At 41.3% G+C, this 22,816-nt stretch overlaps 1 protein-coding gene across 7 annotated transcripts in view; it reads right to left on the bottom strand.

Annotated features, from left to right (window-relative positions):
* LOC126291845 (alpha-(1,6)-fucosyltransferase-like) overlaps positions 1–22,816 on the bottom strand; it is a 367,775-nt gene that overhangs the window by 46,324 nt on the left and 298,635 nt on the right. For all 7 annotated transcript variants that reach the window (XM_049985560.1, XM_049985563.1, XM_049985564.1 and 4 more), the window contains 2 exons: positions 19,921–20,107; positions 10,590–10,827 (listed from right to left, as the gene is read on the bottom strand). In XM_049985560.1, the coding sequence (XP_049841517.1) occupies positions 10,590–10,827; positions 19,921–20,107 (425 nt within the window). The remainder of the gene's footprint in view (positions 1–10,589; positions 10,828–19,920; positions 20,108–22,816) is intronic.

Here is a 22,816-nt window from a genome sequence, read left to right as displayed (position 1 = left end):
TTGTGCCACAAGTCCCAGAAGTGGTAGTCTAGCTTGTCGCAGAACTTTCAAGGTCTCTGTTTCAGTATTTCCACTTGACTCAGAATGAAGGGGCCATTATTAGTTCTGGGACAATGCTCCAAATTGTTATCTTCACTGAAACTCCATGCGCAACACTAGTCTTCTCAACCCTCTCTGCCAGTCACTAGAGTAACCTCATATCGCAGATGACAGGCATCATTTGTTCCAACATGTGCCCCAATCTGCAGTTGGTTGCACCCTGTTCCATGAATGGCTGCTGGATAGCCTCTTCAAAATGTGAAATGAGGCCCCCAGGCAGACACAGTGAGTGCACCTGGTCTCCTTCGCTGCCAATTCCCTAAGGGGTACCATCATTCGCCATATGTTTGAACTACTAATGATTAATCGACACAAACCCTTTTGTGTTTGCCTCCTGACACTGGACAATATAGGTTTCCCCAAAACAGGTGAACAGAGTCCCACTGGCTCAGTTTCACTGAAGGACAGCACCGCACACTTGTTGGTTATTGGGATCAGTACAACACTCTGGTCCCCATCCACCCTTTACAGGGCCCTTAGATCTATCATTAACATGCCACTCACAGTCAAGTGGACGAGTAATGACAGATCCTGTACTTTTTGTAGAAGAAACAGGATCCATGAGAGAGGATAGTACCTCTGGTACAGATGTCACATGTACACAACTCTTGGAAGCTCTTCCAACACACCGATTCACAGCAGCTGCCAATGGTTTGACAGTAGTAAGGGTGACTTCCAGCTGCTTGTGAAGGTGGTCCTCTGCAGAATCGGTGAACAAAAACATCTGTCTAACACTAACAAGAAGAAGAAGGGGCAGGATGATAGGACATATGTTAAGACATCAGGGATTAACCTTCATGGTACTAGCGTGAACTGTTGAGGGTAAATACTGTAGGAGGAGACAGAGATTGTAATACACCCAACAAATAATAGAGGACAAGAATAGAATGGCTAACTTTTAATTTTATATTCGTTGCTAACAGATTTCTCTTTTCAGGTGTGCTCTTCTTGCTATTGCCAGTCTGTATTTTATATCTTTTCTGTTTCGGTCCTCATCGTTATTTTGCAGCCAAAAACGCAAAACTTATTAACTACTTTGTTAAGTGTGTCATTTCCTAATCTAATGCCCTCACCAATGCCAGATTTATTTCAACAACTTTTCAAAATGCTTAGATGTTCATCTAACCCCTATTCAAGACACTATCCATTCCCTATAACTGATCTTCAAAGTTCTTTGCTGGCTATCACAGAATTACAAGGTTGTTGCCAAACCTGAAAATCATTTATTTCTTTCCCATGAACTGTAAATTCCCTCTCCACATCTCTTCTTATTTTCCTTCAAAGATTACTCGCTGTACAACCTGAATAACATTGTGGACCAGAACACAAACTACTGTTCCCCAAGTTCAGTTCCTACCAGTTTTTCCATACTTCTGTAAACAAATTGAGTCTGTATTTTGGATCCACGACTCATTAAATTGCGAGCTTGGTGATGTTCAACTTGTCAGCACCTGCCCTTTTCGGAACTGCTGTCTCACATTGCTTGTACACCAAGCTGAATAGTTTTGTCATGGCTGGCTCTCCAAAGATCTCAATAATTCTGATGTCATATACTTTAGGAGTCTTGTTTTGGCTTACGTCTTTCAGTGCTCTGTCAAATTATTCTCGTCGTATCATATCTCTCAAATCACCATATACTTCCTCTTCTCTTTATACACTACACATTCCTGCCTTACCAGTTCGCACTTCCCGTCAATCTCCATTTTTAGACATTATTATTCATTTTGCCTGCTTCATTCACTGCATTTTTATATTTTTCCTTCCATCAGTTAAATTCAATATCTTGTGTGTAACCAAAGGATTCCTACTGAATCAAGCCGTTTTGCCTGTTTGTCCCTGCATAGCCTTCACTGTTTCATCTCTCAAAACTACCCTTGTACCTTCTATTGAATTCCTTTCTCCATTTCATTCAGTCATTCCAAACTGTAAAAATGCCTGGCTCTTTCAATACACACAGATCCTATCTCTTTAATTTCCTACCCTTCAGCGATTTCTTTGCTTTTAATCTTATGTTCATAATAACTAAACTGTGGTTGGAGTCCACATATCCTCTGAGTATGTTTAGCAGGTTTGAATCTAGTTCTGAATTCTCTGTCTTACCATTTCCTAACTATCTGAAACATTCCATGCACACATCCTTCTTTTATGATTCTTAAAGCAATTGTTTGCAATGACTAAATTACACTCTGTACAGAATTTTCCCAGCAGGCTTCCCCTTTCATTCCTTTCCCTCAATCCATGTTATCCTATTACTTTTCTTTAACTTCTTTTGTCTCCGATTAAAATCAAGTCAGCCATCACAATTACAGTTTCATCTCTCCTTAGTACCTGGATGATTTCTTCAATTTCTTCATCTGCAGAGTAAGTTGGCTTTTAACTTGTGCTACTGTGGTAGGTATTGGCTCTCTGTCTATCTTGGCTATGCCAATGCATTCCCTATGCTGTTTGTAGCAGCTTACCTGAATTTTTAAATTATCTGATCTACCTACCACATTAAGGGATCTGAAAATTGACACTCTGACCCACAGAATGCCACTTTTGTTTCTCCCTGATGGGTTCTCACAAGGATGTTGACCCCACCTGGAGATCTACATGAGGTATTATTTTATCTCTGGAATATTTTATCCAAGAGAATGCTGTTGTCATTAATTTATACAGTAAAACTGCATGTCCTCAGCAAAAATAACAATTATAGCTTTTCCTTGCTGTCAATTGACATAGCAAAGTCATGTTGGCCAGATCACTCAATTACTGAGACTATTGTCTTTCCAGCTACTGAACTCTTCAGTAACCAGAGGTATGACTGGCATCTCCAAAAATACTTTTCTGTTGCGGATGTCCAGCTATCTGTATGTAGAGCCACAGAAGACACCTTACAACAGCAAGTTCATTGTTAGTCATAAGCTTACTAATTCCATTTCTCTGGTCTTTCAGAGTCATGGCATTTTATTTTCTGTGGTCTTCTTAAACACAATATGACAATGACAACAAGAGAGCTGATGGTGAAGAATAACTGTGTATATATCCCTTTTTTTTAAAAGGAAAAAAAACTTGTAAATCAATTTAATCTCTCCAACAGTAAGTGAATAGGTGAAATTCACTTCCCTGCTTGTTGGCAATAAATTGCACTGTACGTGTGTTTGTTCTCAGATTTTGCAACGCACAAAATTCTTCCTTGAAAAGTTTGTCTTTGCATCATCATTGTACCCGCTTCCAACTTATAATGATTCTAAAGTTCTTTGTGCACAGTAGTGATTTTTCCATGAACAACAGCTCAACAGACTTTGCCTTTTATTGGCATTTATTCACTATAGAACACATCAGTGGATGACTGTCCAGAAGCTAGAACACAAACAGCTACAGCTGATACAAAAAAATATTAATTTGCTGCCATGTTGTCCTTATGGGGAATTCAAGCTTACCAAGCCTAAACAAATTTCAGTTCTGTGGGTAAAAATGCTATTCACAGCCCACAAACTGTTTGCCAATAGCATACAAAGCATTTTCTTCCTGCTACTAACGACGCTGTTTGACAATCTCCCACTCTGCAGCATTTACTGGTCAGATAACTTAAACAGGGTTATTCATACATCTCACACTAATATAATTGTAATTACTGCTCAGTAGCTCATATGCCTTTTAAAAGTACTTCTTTCTTTTTGAAGTAGTTAGCCAAAATGAAACATTTCCTACCATGTACAATATACAATTTCGATTGCAGAATGGAAAGTCCACTAAAAGTAACCACTACCCCAAGTGGTAACTCGAAAGAGGCCTCCACCATTACTTTATACAATACATCAGGGTTCTGCGATGTGCCAACATATGCAGTAACGATAAGTTGGAGTATCCTTGGTATCCTTTTGGGATCAAGTTCAAAAGGAAATTCTTCACAAGCACCTGGGATGTGAACTCATTACTAAAAATAAGTAATCAGAACAAACTTGAACTTCTCTTAGATAAGCATGAAATTCAAATTTTAGCAGTACAAGATTTTTGCATTAAAATGTTACATAAACCAAAAACCACATAATTTTTACTGGTAAACCCGCAGTAAAAACTATGAAAGCCATGCAAATACTTGGTATTGCCTTCTATGTTCACAAAAATTTTGTGGATGACATTACAGATTTCAAATCCAGTTCAGGATGACTCTCTCTTCTGACTGTGAAATGCAAAATAAACACTATACCTTTGCTAATTGCCATGCTTAATTAATGATGATAGTAAGAAAAATCTGAGTAAAGTAGAAACATTCTGGAAACTTTTAGAAGACAAAATTTCAAAATCAAATGTTGTGATACTAGTGGCAGATATTAATGCACAAATAGGGAGGGGGAGTAAAACTTTTCAAAAAACAGTAGGAGAATATCCAGCTCATAAAAGAATGAACAAAAAATCTTTGTATAACAGTTGATGTCAATTTCCTTCAAAAAAAAAAAAAAAAAAATTGCCAAGAAAAGAAAAATCATGTAAAGTTCCAGTTAGCCATGTGATCTATGTCTCAAAGCAATATTAAAGAAATAGTGAAGGTAACAGGAAACTTGTCTCTGATCATTACCTGACTAATATTAAACTGAAATTTCTCCCTAACAAAAACAAAAAAAAAGAAGGCAAAAACTGTGTTACATTTAATCAGACAGGCTCAACATCACAAAAGAGGCAACACAACAGTTTCAAGAAGAAATTAAAATAGCTAAATCAGGGAAATGGGAAGAATTATACAAATAAAGCAACACGGCAGCAAAGAATGTATTTGGATCAATAAAAATTAAGAATAACGTGTGGTGGAATGAAACCTGTGAAAAAGTAGTTGCAGAAATAACTCCTGGAATTTCTATCAGATGTTTAAAAATCATCTAATGGGCTACCAAGCACCAATTATTTGCTTCAGAGATGAAAATGGTAATAGGCCTAAGTACTATCCAGAACTGTGTAATACTAAGAAAGTACTTTGGAGAACACCTGAACTGTAAGGTAGAACTTCTAAACCTTCATGAAAATGCAGAAGCAGATCCACTACCTACAGCTGAAGAAATTAAAAAAGCCATAAATCCCCTTAAAAAAAGCAACAAAGCCAGTGGAGAAGACTGTATTACAGTTGAACTTATAATACGGGGTCAACCAAAAATTGTAACTAATTTTCAGATCATGTTTCAAGAAAAATGGGAAACTGAAAAGACTCTCTAAGACCGGAATGTGGCTACTTTCATCGGTTGCACAAGAAAGGTAATAAGCATGATGTAAATAATACAGAGGTATAGCTCTGTTGCCAGTGGGTTATGAAATATGTTCAACAGTTTTACTAAACATGGTAGAAACAACACTTCATAGCCATTTGGGAGAATATCAGAGTAGATAATCCATAACAGACTTTTAAATTCTGAAGACATAGCTGCAACATTTATAGATTTTGAAAAAGTGTTTGATTCAGTTAACAGGGAGATACTAGATAAAGTGATCCGAGAATTTGGCATTAAATCTAAACTAGCAAACCTTACTTGTGAAATGCTCACAGATACCAAATCAAATGTAAAGTTTCAGTGTGAAATATCTGAGGCGTTCAAAATAAAAACAGGTGTAGGTGAGGTGACAGCCTGCTCTCCACTCCTCTTCAGCTGCATCCTAGAGAAAGTACTAAGAGAATGGAAAGAAAAGCAACATAAACTTGGGGACTAACAACAACAAAATTTTGTAACATTTTTGGAGAAATAATGATCTTATAATCTATTTAAAACCAGTGATAAAATAGTCTTGATCATGATGTGTATTTTATTAAAATCATCGGTTTCTGCCTAGGCTTAAGACATCTTCAGACAGCAATGTGAATTGTACAAAATGTGCTAGTTACATATGGAAGTCGGTGACAAAGTAACTTATTAAAGAGTCATTACCCATCAGATGAAGTTGATGCGTGAAACAGTCAGCCGCTGAAACTGCTACAGTTGGCTAGGCAGCCTTGCATTATATAGGTTTGGAGAGGGTATGTTTGTTCTATATGACGTCAGCGAATGAGGAATGATTTACATAAATTACGTATCATTTGAAGGTACAGTTTGTCTAAAAGTGAGTAATTACAAAAAGCAGTGCCTATGTAACAAAACAGAAAGTTAAAAATAGTGAGTAATGTAATAAGATTATTTCTTGTAGTACCATCTATGATAATTATATAGTAATATGAATAACACGAAATTTAGTGGAACATAGATGCACCCTTCTGGCCTGAACTTGCTATCTACAGACACAGTTGCCGGGGAAACGTCATCGTAAGATGGCCAGAAAGTATTAAAGATGTATATCATGGACACCATGTGTTACCATAACTACTGAGGTTGATCGCAGCTGTCAAATACAATGAGGACAGTGTATTCTGAAGTGGCAGCAGTACAGTTTTTACTATAAGTTGGCAGCAAAAAGTTAGTCATAATGGTAATACACACCTGTTTTACAAGACAACACTAATACCTGGAAGCCAATTTGTGGTGAAATTACATCAACATATAAAATGATTATAAAATAGTGTAATCACATAACAAAACTGGAATGCAGGTCATGTTGTTTAATACAGCACTATTTTTTTCACAAAAGAACAGTACACTTGGAAATCCATAGACCATATCTGTCGAGAAATTATGTCGGTGTATAAAATATGGTTATAAAAGAGCATATGGTCAAATGATAAAACTAGAAAAATGCTAAAATAGTCACTCATGTCAACATTTTGCTAATAAATTCATGACAACATAATAATTATGCGTATTTTCAGTTACGGATGGCATTCATGGTATACATCTTTGATACTTGCTGACCATCTTACTACTACGTCTCCATAGCAATGGCTTCCATATATAGGAACTTCAGGTCAGAAGAGTGCACCAATATCCCACTAAATTTTGTGTTATTCAGCACACAGCTTAATTGCTGTATAATTATCATAGATGGTAATTATTTTTATATTTGTTTACTCTGTTCACACACACTATTGATTATATAGCCAATGCTATTAATATTTTATACTAGTTTCATAAAATATTGCTGCCAGATGGTACTACAAGAAATAAGATAAATAATCTTATTGCATTACTCACTATTTTTAACTTTCTGTCCTGTCCTATAGGCACTACTTTTTGTAATTCTTCACTTTAGATGAACTGCATCTTCAAATGATGAATAATTTATGTAAATCGTTCCTCACTGGCTGATGCTGATGTCATACAGAACAAACACGCCCTCACCAGACCTATATAACGCAAGGTTGACTAGCCAACAGTAGCAATTTCAGTGACTGACGTCAACTTCAGCTGATGGGTAACGACTCTTCGATTTTAATATGTATAAATTTCTGTAAGTCACTGACTTCCTGATGTAACTAGCACATTTTGTATCTTCCACAGTGCTGCCTGAAAACAGTCAAAACCAGTCACTTTAATTAAAAAAAACTACCATGGTCAGACTTTTTTTCACTGATTTTAGTAGGAACAAAGGTATTGAAATTCTCTACTTACCATTAGTGGATGATTTTGTCAATCTTTCTGAAAACCTCACAAATGCAATAATACAGATTGATCTCTTAGAAGAAATAGCCAACAAACCAGGTTTAAGAGTTTTTTCTACAAAAACAGAATTTATGAGAAGCATAAATAATGCTCCAGAAATCCTAGTAACAGGTATTGGACAGATAAATTTAAATATTTGGAGAGATGATTCAAGAGAAGGGCTTAGAAAATTTCGCTGTAGAAGAGAGAGTACATAAAATGGAGAGGGCATATGGTGTAACCAGGAACATTTACAACAAAAGGCATCTGCCTAAAAATCTGAAAATACAGCGCTACAACACAGTAGCAAAATCAGAATGCCTTTATGCAAGTGAGTATTTAGTATTCAATTACAAATTACACAAACTTGAAGTCTTAGAAAGAAGAATCATTTGAGAAGTACTTGGTCCACTAAGAAATACAGAGGCATGGAAATTAAGAAGTATATCACTACACAGAAAACATAACTGAAATGCTATGAAAGAGGCAACTGTTAATTTTTGAGCATTTATACAGAATGAACAGCAACCGGTTAGCCAAACAGATTTTTAAATATCTCTGGGACAAGAAGTCAACAATAGCCTGGATTCAAGAAGTTAGGACCGAGCGAGGTGGCACAGTGGTTAGCACACTGGACTCGCATTCGGGAGGACGACGGTTCAATCCCATCTCCGGCCATCCTGATTTAGGTTTTCCGTGATTTCCCTAAATTGCATCAGGCAAATGGCAGGATGGTTCCTTTGAAAGGGCACGGCCGATTTCCTTCCCCACCCTTCCCTCACCCGAGCTTGCGCTCCGTCTCTAATGACCTCGTTGTCGACGGGACGTTAAACACCAATATCCTCCTCCTCAAGAAGTTAGGAAAGATCGCGAAAGAAACAACATAAGTGAAGAAGATGCAACAGAGAGTTTTGTAAGAAGAAAGTGTTTAAACTGGAAGGATTCCAAGGCAGGAGGGAGAAGAAGACAAAAATGGTCTGAGGAGAAAAAATGAAACATAGTGAGAAGATGAAAGAATACAGGAGGATGAAGATGAACAAAGGGGGCAAGCATTGAAATTGGCATGTGGTCCTTAGACGAACCAAATGGGGAAAAAGAAAAAAAGAAGAAACATTTCTATAATCAGGAAAATTAATTTATAAGCCAGTAAAGGGCCACTAGTGAGGTTGAAATGTTTACAGCACACAATGCTACTATGTTTTAAATACCATGATCTCTGTCGAATAAAGATTCCCTACTACAACTAATTATACTATAGGAATCAGGTTAATTATTAAACAATTGAATATCCAGGATGGAATTAACAATATTAGAGAAGGAAAGCTGCTACTCACAATATAGCGGAGATGCTGAGTCACGACAGGCACAACAAAAAGATTCACACAATTATAGCTTTCGGCCATTAAGGCCTTATTCAGCAATATGCATGCACATGTCTGCAGTCCCATCAAAGGCAGGACTCTGCCAGTGAAACCAGTCATGTGATTTACAAGCTAAGCTGCAACCACTGTGCTGCATTCTATGTAGGCCTAACAGCCAACAAGCTGTCTGTCCGCATGAATGGCCACCGACAAACTGTGGCCATAAAACAAGTGGACCACCCTGTTGCTGAACACGCTGCCAAACATTATATCCCTCATCACAATGACTGCTTCACAGCCTGTGCCATATTGCATCCTTCCCACCAACACCAACTTTCCTGAATTGTGCACGTGGGAACTTCCCCTGCCATACATCCTATGTTCCCGTAACCCTCCTGGTCTCAACCTCTGTTAGTCACTGTCCTCACCCATCCAGCCCACTCCGTGTTCCCATTCCAGCACTACACAGCCGTTATTTCACTGCCACACCCAGTCCTTTAATTTTTTTTATTTCTCTCCTTTATGCTACTCCCCCCCCCCCCCCCCCCCCCCTCCCCACTTTTTCTCCTGCCCTCCGTCTAAACTGCAACACTTCACTGTCTGCTACCCTCATCATACTACCCCTCCTCCACCCCACCCAGTCGCCACTCCCGTTATGCACTGTTGCTGCTGGTGGTCGCAGTATGGTTTCAGTTATCTGAGACTGCAGACATTTTTGGAAGTTGCGTTTGCATGAGTGAGTGAGAGAGAGAGAGAGAGAGAGAGAGAGAGAGAGAGAGAGAGAGAGAGAGAGAGAGTGTGTGTGTGTGTGTGTCAAAAGCTATAATTATGTGAATCTTTTTGTTCTGCCTTCTGACTCGGCTTCTCCACAATATGGTGAGTAGCAACTATCTTTATCTAATATTGAAAACATAATTAGAATTAATGGGAAAAGACCATGACAGTGACAGTGACAAAAATTATATGACAGGATGAAATTAAGGAAGATCTGAAGCCTAGAGGTGATAACTGGTAAACAGTATCAAGACAGGAAGTATATCAAGGCTTGGGTGAAATTGAGGCAAATTGTTGATAAACATACTATCAGCTCGCTGGAAGGATACAAAGAAGATAAGGATATGAAAAACATCGACTGAGAGTTTGGATACACGCTGCCTAACTGTTGGGCAGAAGTGAATAGATAGAGTTTGGATACAAGCTGCCTAATTGTTGTAGGAAAATAAAACAGAATTTATTTTTGGAGGGGGGGGGGGGGGCAAACAGTGAGGTCATCAGATTAGGGAAGGATGGGGAAGGAAGTCGGCCGTGCCCTTTCAAAGGAATCATCCTGGCATTCACCTGGAGCGGTTTAGGGAAATCACGGAAAACCTAAATCAGGATGGCCGGACGCGGGATTGAACTGTTGCCCTCCAGAATGTGAATTTATTCAGTAGGGAAGCGATAACAAAGCAAATGGAGGTGCTCCACGTCACTATGTTTCACATTGCTAAAGCACAAACACAAAATGATATTTCTCTGCTAAACGGACTTAGTCGAATGGTAAGCATAAACTAAAAGTGTGGCTGTCAAACTACTCTCAAACTTTGCAACTCACCCAACAATGGGCTTGACGAAGCTGAGGCGGTCAGCGGCCTCGTGCAACATGCGAGCAGTACCCTCCTGCGGACGCAGCAGGAACTTGAGGAACTGCCCCACCCACCAGACAGGGGGGTCACCATGCAAGCGGGCGAGGCGAGGTGCCAGGTCTCGGGGGATGGCCAGCGGTAGGTAGGGCGGCCGTGGGGACAATGAGTCCACAATGGGCAGCTCCACCACTTGTGTGTGTGACTTGCCTGTGGGAAACAAGACATTGTTTACCAGACACTGTCATATCTCTTACATTGGGTCAGATTTCATATGTGGAGCTCCTTCATCACAGTTTATTTAAATAATGATGGCAATTAAATAGTAACTTAAAAACAAAGATTCCAAGACTTACCAAGCGGAAAAGTGCCGGTAGATAGGCACAATGAATAAAACACACAAACACACACACACAGAATTTGAGCTTTCGCAACTGGCGGCTGCTTCGTCAGGAAAGAGCGAAGGAAAAGGAGTCATTCCAATCCCGGGAGCGGAAAGACTTACCTTAGGGGGAAAAAAGGATAGGTATACACACACACACACACACACACACAAAAGCAGACATATTTAAAGACAAAGAGTATGGGCAGAGATACAAGTCAAGGCGGAAGTGTAGAGGCAAAGATGATGTTGAATGACAGGTGAGGTATGAGTGGCGGCAACTTGAAACCAGCGGAGATTGAGGCCTGGTGGATAACGAGAAGAGAGGATATATTGAAGGGCCAGTTCCCATCTCCGGAGTTCGGATAGGTTGGTGTTGGTGGGAAGTATCCAGATAACCCGGACGGTGTAACACTGTGCCAAGATGTGCTGGCCGTGCACCAAGGCATGTTTAGCCACAGGGTGATCCTCATTACCAACAAACACTGTCTGCCTGTATCCATCCATGCGAATGGACAGTTTGTTGCTGGTCATTCCCACATAGAAAGTGTCACAGTGTAGGCAGGTCAGTTGGTAAATCACGTGGGTGCTTTCACACGTGGCTCTGCCTTTGATCGTGTACACCTTTCGGGTTACAGGACTGGAGTAGGTGGTGGTGGGAGGGTGCATAGGACAGGTTTTACACCGGGAGCGGTTGCAAGGGTAGGAGCCAGAGGGTAGGGAAGGTGCTTTGGGGATTTCATAGGGATAAACCAAGAGGTTATGAAGGTTAGGTGGACGGCAGAAAGACACTCTTGGTGGAGTGGGGAGGATTTCATGAAGGATGGATCTCATTTCGGGACAGGATTTTAGAAAGTCGTATCCCTGCTGGAGAGCCACATTCAGAGTCTGATCCAGTCCCGGGAAGTATCCAGTCACAAGTGGGGCACTTTTGGGGTACTTCTGTGAGAGGTTCTGGGTTTGAGGGGATGAGAAAGTGGCTCTGGTTATCTGCTTCTGTACCAGGTCAGGAGGGTAGTTGCGGGATGCGAAAGCTGTTTTCAGGTTGTTGGTGTAAGGGTCCAGGGATTCAGGACTGGAGCAGATTCGTTTGCCACGAAGGGCTAGGCTGTAGCGAAGGGACCGTTTGATATGGAATGGGTGGCAGCTGTCATAATGGAGGTACTGTTGCTTATTGGTGGATTTGATGTGGCCGGATGTGTGAAGCTGGCCATTGGACAGATGGAGGTCAACTTCAAGGAAAGTGGCAAGGGATTTGGAGTAGGACCAGGTGAATCTGATGGAACCAAAGGAGTTGAGGTTGGAGAGGAAATTCAGGAGTTGTTCTTCACTGTGAGTCCAGATCATGAAGATGTCATCAATAAATCTGTACCAAACTTTGGGTTGGCAGGCTTGGGTAACCAAGAAGGCTTCCTCTAAGCAACCCATAAATAGGTTGGCATACGAGGGGGCCATCCTGGTACACATGGCTTTACCCTTTAATTGTTGATATGTCTGGCCTTCAAAAGTGAAGAAATTGTGGGTCAGGATGAAGCTGGCTAAGGTGACGGGGAAAGAGGTTTTGGGTAGGGTGGCAGGTGATCGGCGTGAAAGGAAGTGCTCCATTGCAGCGAGGCCTTGGAGGTGCGGGATATTTGTGTATACGGAAGTGGCATCAATGGTTACAAGGATGGTTTCCGGGGGTAACAGACTGGGTACGGATTCCAGGCGTTCCAGAAAGTGGTTGGTGTCTTTGATGAAGGACGGGAGACTGCAATGTAATGGGTTGAAGGTGTTGATCTACGTAGGCATAGATACGTTCTGTGGGGGCTTGGTAACCAGCTACAATGGGGCGGCCAGGATGTTTGGGTTTGTGAATTTTAGGAAGTAGGTAGAAGGTAGGAGTGCGAGGTGTCGGTGGGGTCAGGAGTTTGATGGAGTCAGGTGAAAGGTTTTGTAGGGGGCCTAAGGTTCTGAGGATTCCTTGAAGCTCCGCCTGGACATCAGGAATGGGATTACCTTGGCAAACTTTGTATGTAGAGTTGTCTGAAAGCTGACGCAGTCCCTCAGCCACATACTCCCGACGATCAAGTACCACGGTCGTGGAACCCTTGTCAGCCGGAAGAATGATGATGGATCGGTCAGCTTTCAGATCACGGATAGCCTGGGCTTCGGCTGTGGTGATGTTGGGAGTAGGATTAAGGTTTTTCAAGAAAGATTGAGAGGCAAGGCTGGAAGTGAGGAATTCCTGGAAGGTTTGGAGAGGGTGATTTTGAGGAAGAGGAGGTGGGTCCCGCTGTGATGGAGGACGGAACTCTTCCAGGCAGGGTTCAATTTGGATAGTGTCTTGGAGATTTGGATCATTAAGAGCGGGATCAGGATTATTTTTCTTCGTGGCTAAGTGATATTTCCAGCAGAGACTACGAGTGTAGGACAGTAAATCTTTGACAAGGGCAGTTTGGTTGAATCTGGGAGTGGGGCTGAAGGTGAGGCCTTTGGATAGGACAGAGGTTTCGGATTGGGAGAGAGGTTTGGAGGAAAGGTTAACTACTGAATTGGGGTGTTGTGGTTCCAGATTGTGTTGACTAGAATTTTGAGGTGTTGGGGGGAGTGGAGCTGGAAGTGGGAGATTGAGTAGGTGGGAGAGACTGGGTCTGTGTGCAATGAGAGGAAGTTGAGGTTTGTTGGAAAGGTTGTGGAGGGTGGGTGAGTTGTCTTTCTGGAGGTGGGAAACCACTAGATTGGATAGTTTTTTGAGGTGGAGGGTGGCATGCTGTTCTAATTTGCGGTTGGCCTGTAGGAGGATGCTATGAACAGCCGGTGTGGATGTGGGAGAGGAAAGATTGAGGACTTTGATTTGGATAGGAGTTGACGGGTGTGTTCATTGGCCGAGTCGATGTATAGGTGAAGGATTAGGCGGGTGAGGGCTATGGATTGTGCAGTTTGGAACTGGTATAAGGACTGATGGAAAGAAGGATTGCAGCCAGAGATGGGAACTTTAAGTGTGAGGCCTTTGGGGGTAATGCCAAATGTCAAACAAGCCTGAGTAAATAAAATATGGGAGCATAATCTGGCTAGGGTGAAGGCATGTTTGCGGAGGGAATGTAAATAAAATTTAATGGTGTCGTTGTAGGGATGTTGTGAGGTTGACATGGTATTAGAACGTGGAAAGGGTAATATGAGGTTAAAGTGAAAAATAGAAATATATATAGGGAGAGATAAAGGTGTGAAAAAAGTCGAAAAAGTGTTGGTTTGAGATGAGCTATGTTGATCCTGTGCTGAACTTAGGTTTGTGAACAACAATGGGTGCAAAGGTTAGGTAGTTGTGTTGTCTCCGAAACACGTTAAAGGGTTGGGAAATTCAGGAAAATTAAAAAAAAAATTCGTGTAAATGTATTCAAAGGACTGGTTATGTACTGGCAGGTTATGAAAATGAGGCTAACAATTGTTTGACGAAGAATAATAACGTTTAAACCTGCGGGAAGCTGCTAAAAAAGATCGGTTGTGTGGGAAAAAACGGGAATGGAAATAAAACGAAAGTGGTTGGAAATAGCTGAGATGGTTGTTTAATGGGTGAAAGGAACTGAAGCTGTGAAATAGTATTCACGAGTTTTCCATTCCCGTTTTTTCCCACACAACCGATCTTTTTTAGCAGCTTCCCACAGGTTTAAACGTTATTATTTCTTCATCGAACAATTGTTAGCCTCAGTTTCATAAACTGCCTGTACAAAACCAGTCCTTTGAATACATTTACACGCATATTTTTCGAGATTTTACTCTAAAAATTTTTTCGAAATTGTATTTTTCGGGAAATCTTTTTTGAAACTTTTTCCGAAAAAATTTTTCTTTTTCTTTCATAACTTTTTTTGAGAAATTTTTTTCGAAATTTTCCTGAATTTCCCCACGCTTTAACGTGTTTTGGAGACAACACAAATTTCTAACCTTTGCACCCATTGTTGTTCACCAACCTAAGTTCAGCACAGGATCAACATAGCTCATCTCAAACACTTTTTCGACTTTTTCACACCTTTATCTCTCCCTATATATATATATATATTTCTATTTTTCACTTTAACCTCATATCACCCTTTCCACGTTCTAATACCATGTCAACCTCACAACATCCCTACAACGACACCATTAAATTTTATTTACATTCCCTCCGCAAACATGCCTTCACCCTAGCCAGATTATGCTCCCATATTTTATTTACTCAGGCTTGTTTGACATTTGGCATTACCCCCAAAGGCCTCACACTTAAAGTTCCTATCTCTGGCTGCAATCCTTCTTTCCATCAGTCCTTATACCAGTTCCAAACTGCACAATCCATAGCCCTCACCCGCCTAATCCTTCACCTATACATCGACTCGGCCAATGAACACACCCGTCAACTCCTATCCAAATCAAAGTCCTCAATCTTTCCTCTCCCACATCCACACCGGCTGTTCATAGCATCCTCCTACAGGCCAACCGCAAATTAGAACAGCATGCCACCCTCCACCTCAAAAAACTATCCAATCTAGTGGTTTCCCACCTCCAGAAAGACAACTCACCCACCCTCCACAACCTTTCCAACAAACCTCAACTTCCTCTCATTGCACACAGACCCAGTCTCTCCCACCTACTCAATCTCCCACTTCCAGCTCCACTCCCCCCAACACCTCAAAATTCTAGTCAACACAATCTGGAACCACAACACCCCAATTCAGTAGTTAACCTTTCCTCCAAACCTCTCTCCCAATCCGAAACCTCTGTCCTATCCAAAGGCCTCACCTTCAGCCCCACTCCCAGATTCAACCAAACTGCCCTTGTCAAAGATTTACTGTCCTACACTCGTAGTCTCTGCTGGAAATATCACTTAGCCACGAAGAAAAATAATCCTGATCCCGCTCTTAATGATCCAACTCTCCAAGACACTATCCAAATTGAACCCTGCCTGGAAGAGTTCCGTCCTCCATCACAGCGGGACCCACCTCCTCTTCCTCAAAATCACCCTCTCCAAACCTTCCAGGAATTCCTCACTTCCAGCCTTGCCTCTCAATCTTTCTTGAAAAACCTTAATCCTACTCCCAACATCACCACAGCCGAAGCCCAGGCTATCCGTGATCTGAAAGCTGACCGATCCATCATCATTCTTCCGGCTGACAAGGGTTCCACGACCGTGGTACTTGATCGTCGGGAGTATGTGGCTGAGGGACTGCGTCAGCTTTCAGACAACTCTACATACAAAGTTTGCCAAGGTAATCCCATTCCTGATGTCCAGGCGGAGCTTCAAGGAATCCCCAGAACCTTAGGCCCCCTACAAAACCTTTCACCTGACTCCATCAAACTCCTGACCCCACCGACACCTCGCACTCCTACCTTCTACCTACTTCCTAAAATTCACAAACCCAAACATCCTGGCCGCCCCATTGTAGCTGGTTACCAAGCCCCCACAGAACGTATCTATGCCTACGTAGATCAACACCTTCAACCCATTACATTGCAGTCTCCCGTCCTTCATCAAAGACACCAACCACTTTCTGGAACGCCTGGAATCCGTACCCAGTCTGTTACCCCCGGAAACCATCCTTGTAACCATTGATGCCACTTCCCTATACACAAATATCCCGCAGACATGTGTATGTGCGGATGGATATGTGTGTGAGTGCTCGAGTGCACACCTGTCCTTTTTCCCCCTAAGGGAAGTCTTTCCGCTCCCGAGATTGGAATGACTCCTTAGCCTCTCCCTTAAAACCCACAGCCTTTCGTCTTCCCGTCTCCTTCCCTCTTTCCTGAAGAATGCAACCGTCGGTTGCGAAAGCTGGTAATTCTGTGTGTGTGTTTGTGTGTTTTGTTCATTGTACCTGTCTGCCGGCGCTTTCCTCCTTGGTAAGTCTTGGAATCTTTTTTTTTTTAATATATATATATATGATTCCAAGACTTACCAAGTGGGAAAGCACCGGTAGATAGGCACAATAAATAATATAATAAAAACAAAGATTCCAAGACTTACCAAGCGAGAAAGCGCTGGTAGATAGGCACAATGAATAAAACACAGACACAGACACAGAATTTCGAGCTTTCGCAACCGGCGGCTGCTTCGTCAGGAAAGAGGGAAGGAAAAGGAAAGATGAAAGGATGTGGGTTTTAAGGGAGAGGGTAAGAAGTCATTCCAATCCCACACACACACACACACACACACCACAAGACTCATATCCTGATGTAACCGAAAACATCAGTTCACTTGTATGTAAGTTCCCCAGTCCTACTGTAGCCACTGGTGGAGACTTTAATCATCCAACAATTAATTGGAAAAATTACAGTTCTGTTAGTGGTTGGTATGATAAGACATCGTGTAAAACTTTACTTAATACTTTCTCTCAAAGCTACCTACAACAGGCAGTTAGGAAGGAAATATATTGGATTTAATGGCAACAAATAGACATGATCTTTTTTGAAGATGACCACATTGCAACTGGTATCAATGACTATGAGGCAGTTGTGACAACAACGGTTACCAATGTACAAAGGACAAATAAAACAAGCAGAAAAATAGATATGTTCAGTAAATTAGATAAAAAATTGGTAGTGCCATATCTCAATGAGGAACTTGGGAGTTTAAGCACAGGGCAGAAGCATGTAGAGGAACTATGGCTCATGTTTTACAGAACTGGTGGACATGCACTGGATAAAGCATATGGCCATAAAGCAAGAGATGCTGAATGAAACGCGATTGGCAGTCAAGAGAGCCCTGTGTGATGCCTTCACAATGACCACTATATCAGAGTATTGTTAAAAGACTTTCCACAAAATCCAAAGAAATTCTGCTCATATGTGAAACTGTTAGTGACACAAAAGTTAGTTTTCAGTCACTCACAAAAGAGGCAGGAAATGAAACTGAGGGTAGCAACGCAAAAGCTGAAATGCTTACCTCTGTCAAATGTTCCTTTACAAAGTAAAACCCAGAATTACCCTCAAATTAATCCTCGTACCACTGAAAAGATGAGTGAAGTCAATTTTAGTGTCAGTGGTGTTGAGAAACAACTGAATTCATTAAAATGGAGATGATAATCCATATGCACACAAACTGATTAGAAGTCGTTTCCGAGGAATGGTGTCAAAAATCCTCTGGAATTCTAAAAATATGGAATCCATTTAACATCCACTGTTGATAGCATTCATTACTGTGAATGGACAGCTAGTTGTCTTCAACTGAACTGAATCTGTTTGGCTATTTGCCAATAAATCATTTTCTTTGAGGTAATTCCTAATGCCTGAACACAGCATACGTTTCAAACTCCTGCAAATCGAAGTTATTGATATGGGTCTATAATTATGGTTAAAAAAAGTTACACATGAAGTGCATTATTTCAAACACTCTTAATTTACCTAAGTATTAGGAGTGTGTAGACCCTATGGATATTTTTATAATGTGTAATGCATAGTTTTTTTATTTTTAATAATTGTCTCCATATCACAACCATGTTTTATGTTATATGAACAAATTATGGATTTTTAACATATTTCAAAGTAAACTAAAAATATAATGTAGTGCATTTTGATTGCTAGGGTTCATTTCCTTAAATTTATTCTCAAATTTTGTTCCGGAATTAAGCAACTTTGTGGCATGTGAACGAGAATTGCTTCCCTGCTTGATCAGCCTAGTTTTCTATGTTTTGTGTGCAATCTGAATATTTAATATTTCTGTACTTGGTGAATTTGTGACATACAAATACAGTAATTATAAGAACCCTACCATTTTCATTAAAGAAAATCCATCGTAATACACCCCTCCACAACTTTTAAAATATGTCTGTCTATAAATTGTGTGGAACCAGAAATGGCTGTGACCCCTTCCCTTCCTCAAAGAATATGGGGGAGGGGTGGGGGGCAGGGAGTCAGGATGACCAGCTCGTATGCAGTACCAGGAGTAATTCCGACACCCCCCCCCCCCCTCCCATTCTGTCCAGGCTCCTATTCTTTTATGCCTGCAAAGAGGTGTCATTGTCTGTGGAGGAATGGCAGAACACTCTTCCTCAAGATCTGAAACTAGAGAATGTAGTTTGTTGGGTGTTGGGTACTGGGGTCTGGAGCGAAGTTGGTGTTCGAGCCTAGCCCAAAGGACACATCTGTTTCAGGCTGGGACTGTAGGCAGGCAAGCCCATTTCAGGAACGTTATTGCCCACACACCTCTAACTCTGGTGCTTTGTCACACTGATACAATCATCATTCCCAAATTATTCCTCTACTGTACACAGTACACAATGTTTTATATGCATTCATATCCTCCTTCATTTAGCATTTTCTTATGCGCTGTAAGGGGACCACCACAAAAAAACATCCCCATACTGTATCATGGCCTCCTTGTACTTCACTGTTGCTACCACACTTCACTTCATGGCAGGTAGCATTCACCACACTTTTAACTATTGCATAAGATTGCCACAGGGAATACTCTGATACATGACTCCAAATCACTTGTTTCCAGGGGTGTTGTTCTTCACCACATCAAGCATTGCTCAGCTCTGACTACAGAAATGTATGGCTTACGATGAGCTGATCGACCATTGTTCCCCATTACTTTTACCTCCCTATACACATACTGGGCTGCTGGTAGCATTTTGGAATTCACAAAAGATTCCTTCCGTTGATTTTACACATTTTTTTTTAAAAAAAGAAAACCACCCTCCTCAATGCCTGAAAGTACCTTTCTGTCACTATACAGTGGTCTTGGTTTAGCCATGGTTGTTCCTTCATGTTTCCACTTCACTATAACTCACCAACAGTTGACTTAGGCAGTTTGAGGAGGGTTGAAGTACTCCTGACACATTTGAAGCTCAGGTGACAACCAATGACTAGTCCACATTGGTGGTGACTGAGCTGTCTTCATAAGAAGAGGCCTGCCTCTAGTTGTGCTGCAGCACTAATCGGTTGCACAGCTGACTGACGTGGCTACTCACCGGGCCAGTGAGACCTGGAGCTGCCGCCGGCATCGGTGCACGTCTCGGACACAGGCAGGAACACCTCCTCCCAGCCGCCCTTGTGGTACCGCCAGCCCTTGGACTTGAGGATCATGGTCCGCTGGGTGCCATACGCCACCAACAGACAGTACACCACGTGGTGCAGCTGGCAGCCGTAGCCACAGCCCTGTATAGCAGTACACAGGTAGCAGGAGGGAGGTAATACAAGCAATAAAGGCAAAAGGCAAATAAGCAACCACCAATCAATGAGAAAATTTCATGTTGTTGTGGTCTTCAATCAGAAAACTCATTTGATGGAGTTTTCTACACTAGTCTATCCTGTGTAACACTCTTAATAACTGCATCTTCAAACGACTAAAGTGCATGGCAGAGGGCACTTACTGTGTACTACAGGTCTTATTCCATTCATGTATGTAGTGCTATTATTAGTACTATGATCACTCTTGTCTTTGCAGTCCCTGGAAGAGTGATATACTGGGGAGGGAAGATGAGGGTGGGGGCTGTAGCACATTCTGAGATATCTCACTTACATAGTGTGAAGAACCAGCATAAGTTGGCTTTCGCAAGGTAATTTGCACCTGTTGACAAATGTCTGCCAGTTCAATTTTTTCATTCTTTCCTTGATGCTCTCCTTAGTCCAACCACCATCCATCTGAACCTGTTGTTGTTGTTGTTGTTGTTGTTGTTGTTGTTGTTGTCTTTAGTCCTGAGACTGGTTTGATGCAGCTCTCCATGCTACTCTATCCTGTGCAAGCTGCTTCATCTCCCAGTACCTACTGCAACCTACATCCTTCTGAATCTGCTTAGTGTATTCATCTCTTGGTCTCCCTCTACGATTTTTACCCTCCACGCTGCTCTCCAATACTAAATTTGTGATCCCTTGATGACTCAAAACATGTCCTACCAACCGATCCCTTCTTCTAGTCAAGCTGTGCCACAAACTTCTCTTCTCCCCAATCCTATCCCAATACCTCCTCATTACTTACGTGATCTACCCATCTAATCTTCAGCATTCTTCTGTAGCACCACATTTCGAAAGCTTCTATTCTCTTCTTGTCCAAACTATTTATCGTCCATGTTTCACTTCCATACATGGCTACACTCCATACAAATACTTTCAGAAACGACTTCCTGACACTTAAATCCTTATTCGATGTTAACAAATTTCTCTTCTTCAGAAACACTGTCCTTGCCATTGCCAGTCTACATTTTATATCCTCTCTACTTCGACCATCATCAGTTATTTAACTTCCTAAATAGCAAAACTCCTTTACTACTTTAAGTGTCTCATTTCCTAATCTAGTTCCCTCAGCATCACCCGATTTAATTTGACTACATTCCATTATCCTCGTTTTGCTTTTGTTGATGTTCATCTTTTATCCTCTTTTCAAGACACTGTCCATTACGTTCAACTGCTCTTCCAATTCCTTTGCCATCTCTGACACAATTACAATGTCATCGGTGAACCTCAAAGTTTTTACTTCTTCTCCATGAATTTCAATACCTACTCCGAATTTTTCTTTTGTTTCCTTTACTGCTTGCTCAATATACAGATTGAATAACATCGGGGAGAGGCTACAACCCTGTCTCACTCCTTTCCCAACCACTGCTTCCCTTTCATGCCCCTCGACTCTAATAATTGCCATCTGGTTTCTGTACAAATTGTAAATAGCCTTTCGCTCCCGGTATTTTACCCCTGCCACCTTCCGAATTTGAAAGAGAGTATTCTAGTCAACATTGTCAAAAGCTTTCTCCAAGTCTACAAATGCTAGAAACGTAGGTTTGCCTTTTCTTAATCTTTCTTCTAATATAAGTCGTAAGGTCAGTATTGCCTCACGTGTTCCAACATTTCTACGGAATCCAAACTGATCCTCCCCGAGGTCCGCATCTACCAGTTTTTCCATTCGTCTGTAAAGAATTCACGTTAGTTCGGTAATTTTTACATCTGTCAGCACCTGCTTTCTTTGGGATTGGAAATATTATATTCTTCTTGAAGTCTGAGGGTATTTCACCTGTCTCATACATCTTGCTCACCAGCTGGTAGAGTTTTGTCATGACTCTCTCTCCCAAGGCCATCAGTAGTTCTAATGGAATGTTGTCTACTCCGGGGGCCTTGTTTCGACTCAGGGCTTTCAGTGCTCTTTCAAACTCTTCACGCAGTATCTTACCTCCCATTTCGTCTTCATCTACATCTACATCCTCTTCCATTTCCATAATATTGTCCTCAAGTACATCGCCCTTGTATAAACCTTCTATGTACTCCTTCCACCTTTCTGCCTTCCCTTCTTTGCTTAGAACTGGGTTGCCATCTGAGCTCTTGATATTCATACACGTGATTCTCTTCTCTCCAAAGGTCTCTTTAAATTTCCTGTAGTCAGTATCTATCTTACCCCTAGTGAGATAAGCTTCTACTTCCTTACACTTCCTGTCAATCTCATTTTTGAGACGTTTGTATTCCTTTTTGCCTGCTTCATTTACTGCATTTTTATATTTTCTCCTTTCATCAATTAAATTCAACATTTCTTCTGTTACCCAAGGATTTCTAGCAGCCCTCGTCTTTTTACCTACTTGATCTTCTGCTGCCTTCACTATTTCATCCCTCAGAGCTACTCATTCTTCTTCTACTGTGTTTCTTTCCCCCCATTGCTGTCAATTGTTCCCTTATGCTCTCCTTGAAACACTGTACAACCTCTGGTTCTTTCAGCTTATCCAGATCACTTGTCCTTAAATTCCCACCTCAGTTTCTTCAGTTTTAACCTATAGGTCATAACCAATAGATTGTGGTCAGAGTCCACATCTGCCCCTGGAAATGTCCTACAATTTAAAACCTGAGTATATACCTATCGTTTTTTGCCCCCTAAGGTAAGTCTTTCCG

This window comes from Schistocerca gregaria, chromosome 9 (assembly GCF_023897955.1).
Source record: "Schistocerca gregaria isolate iqSchGreg1 chromosome 9, iqSchGreg1.2, whole genome shotgun sequence".
Classification (NCBI taxonomy): domain Eukaryota; kingdom Metazoa; phylum Arthropoda; class Insecta; order Orthoptera; family Acrididae; genus Schistocerca; species Schistocerca gregaria.
The sequence above is the reverse complement of the archived record's forward strand: the minus strand, read 5'-3'. Positions and strand labels throughout refer to the sequence as shown.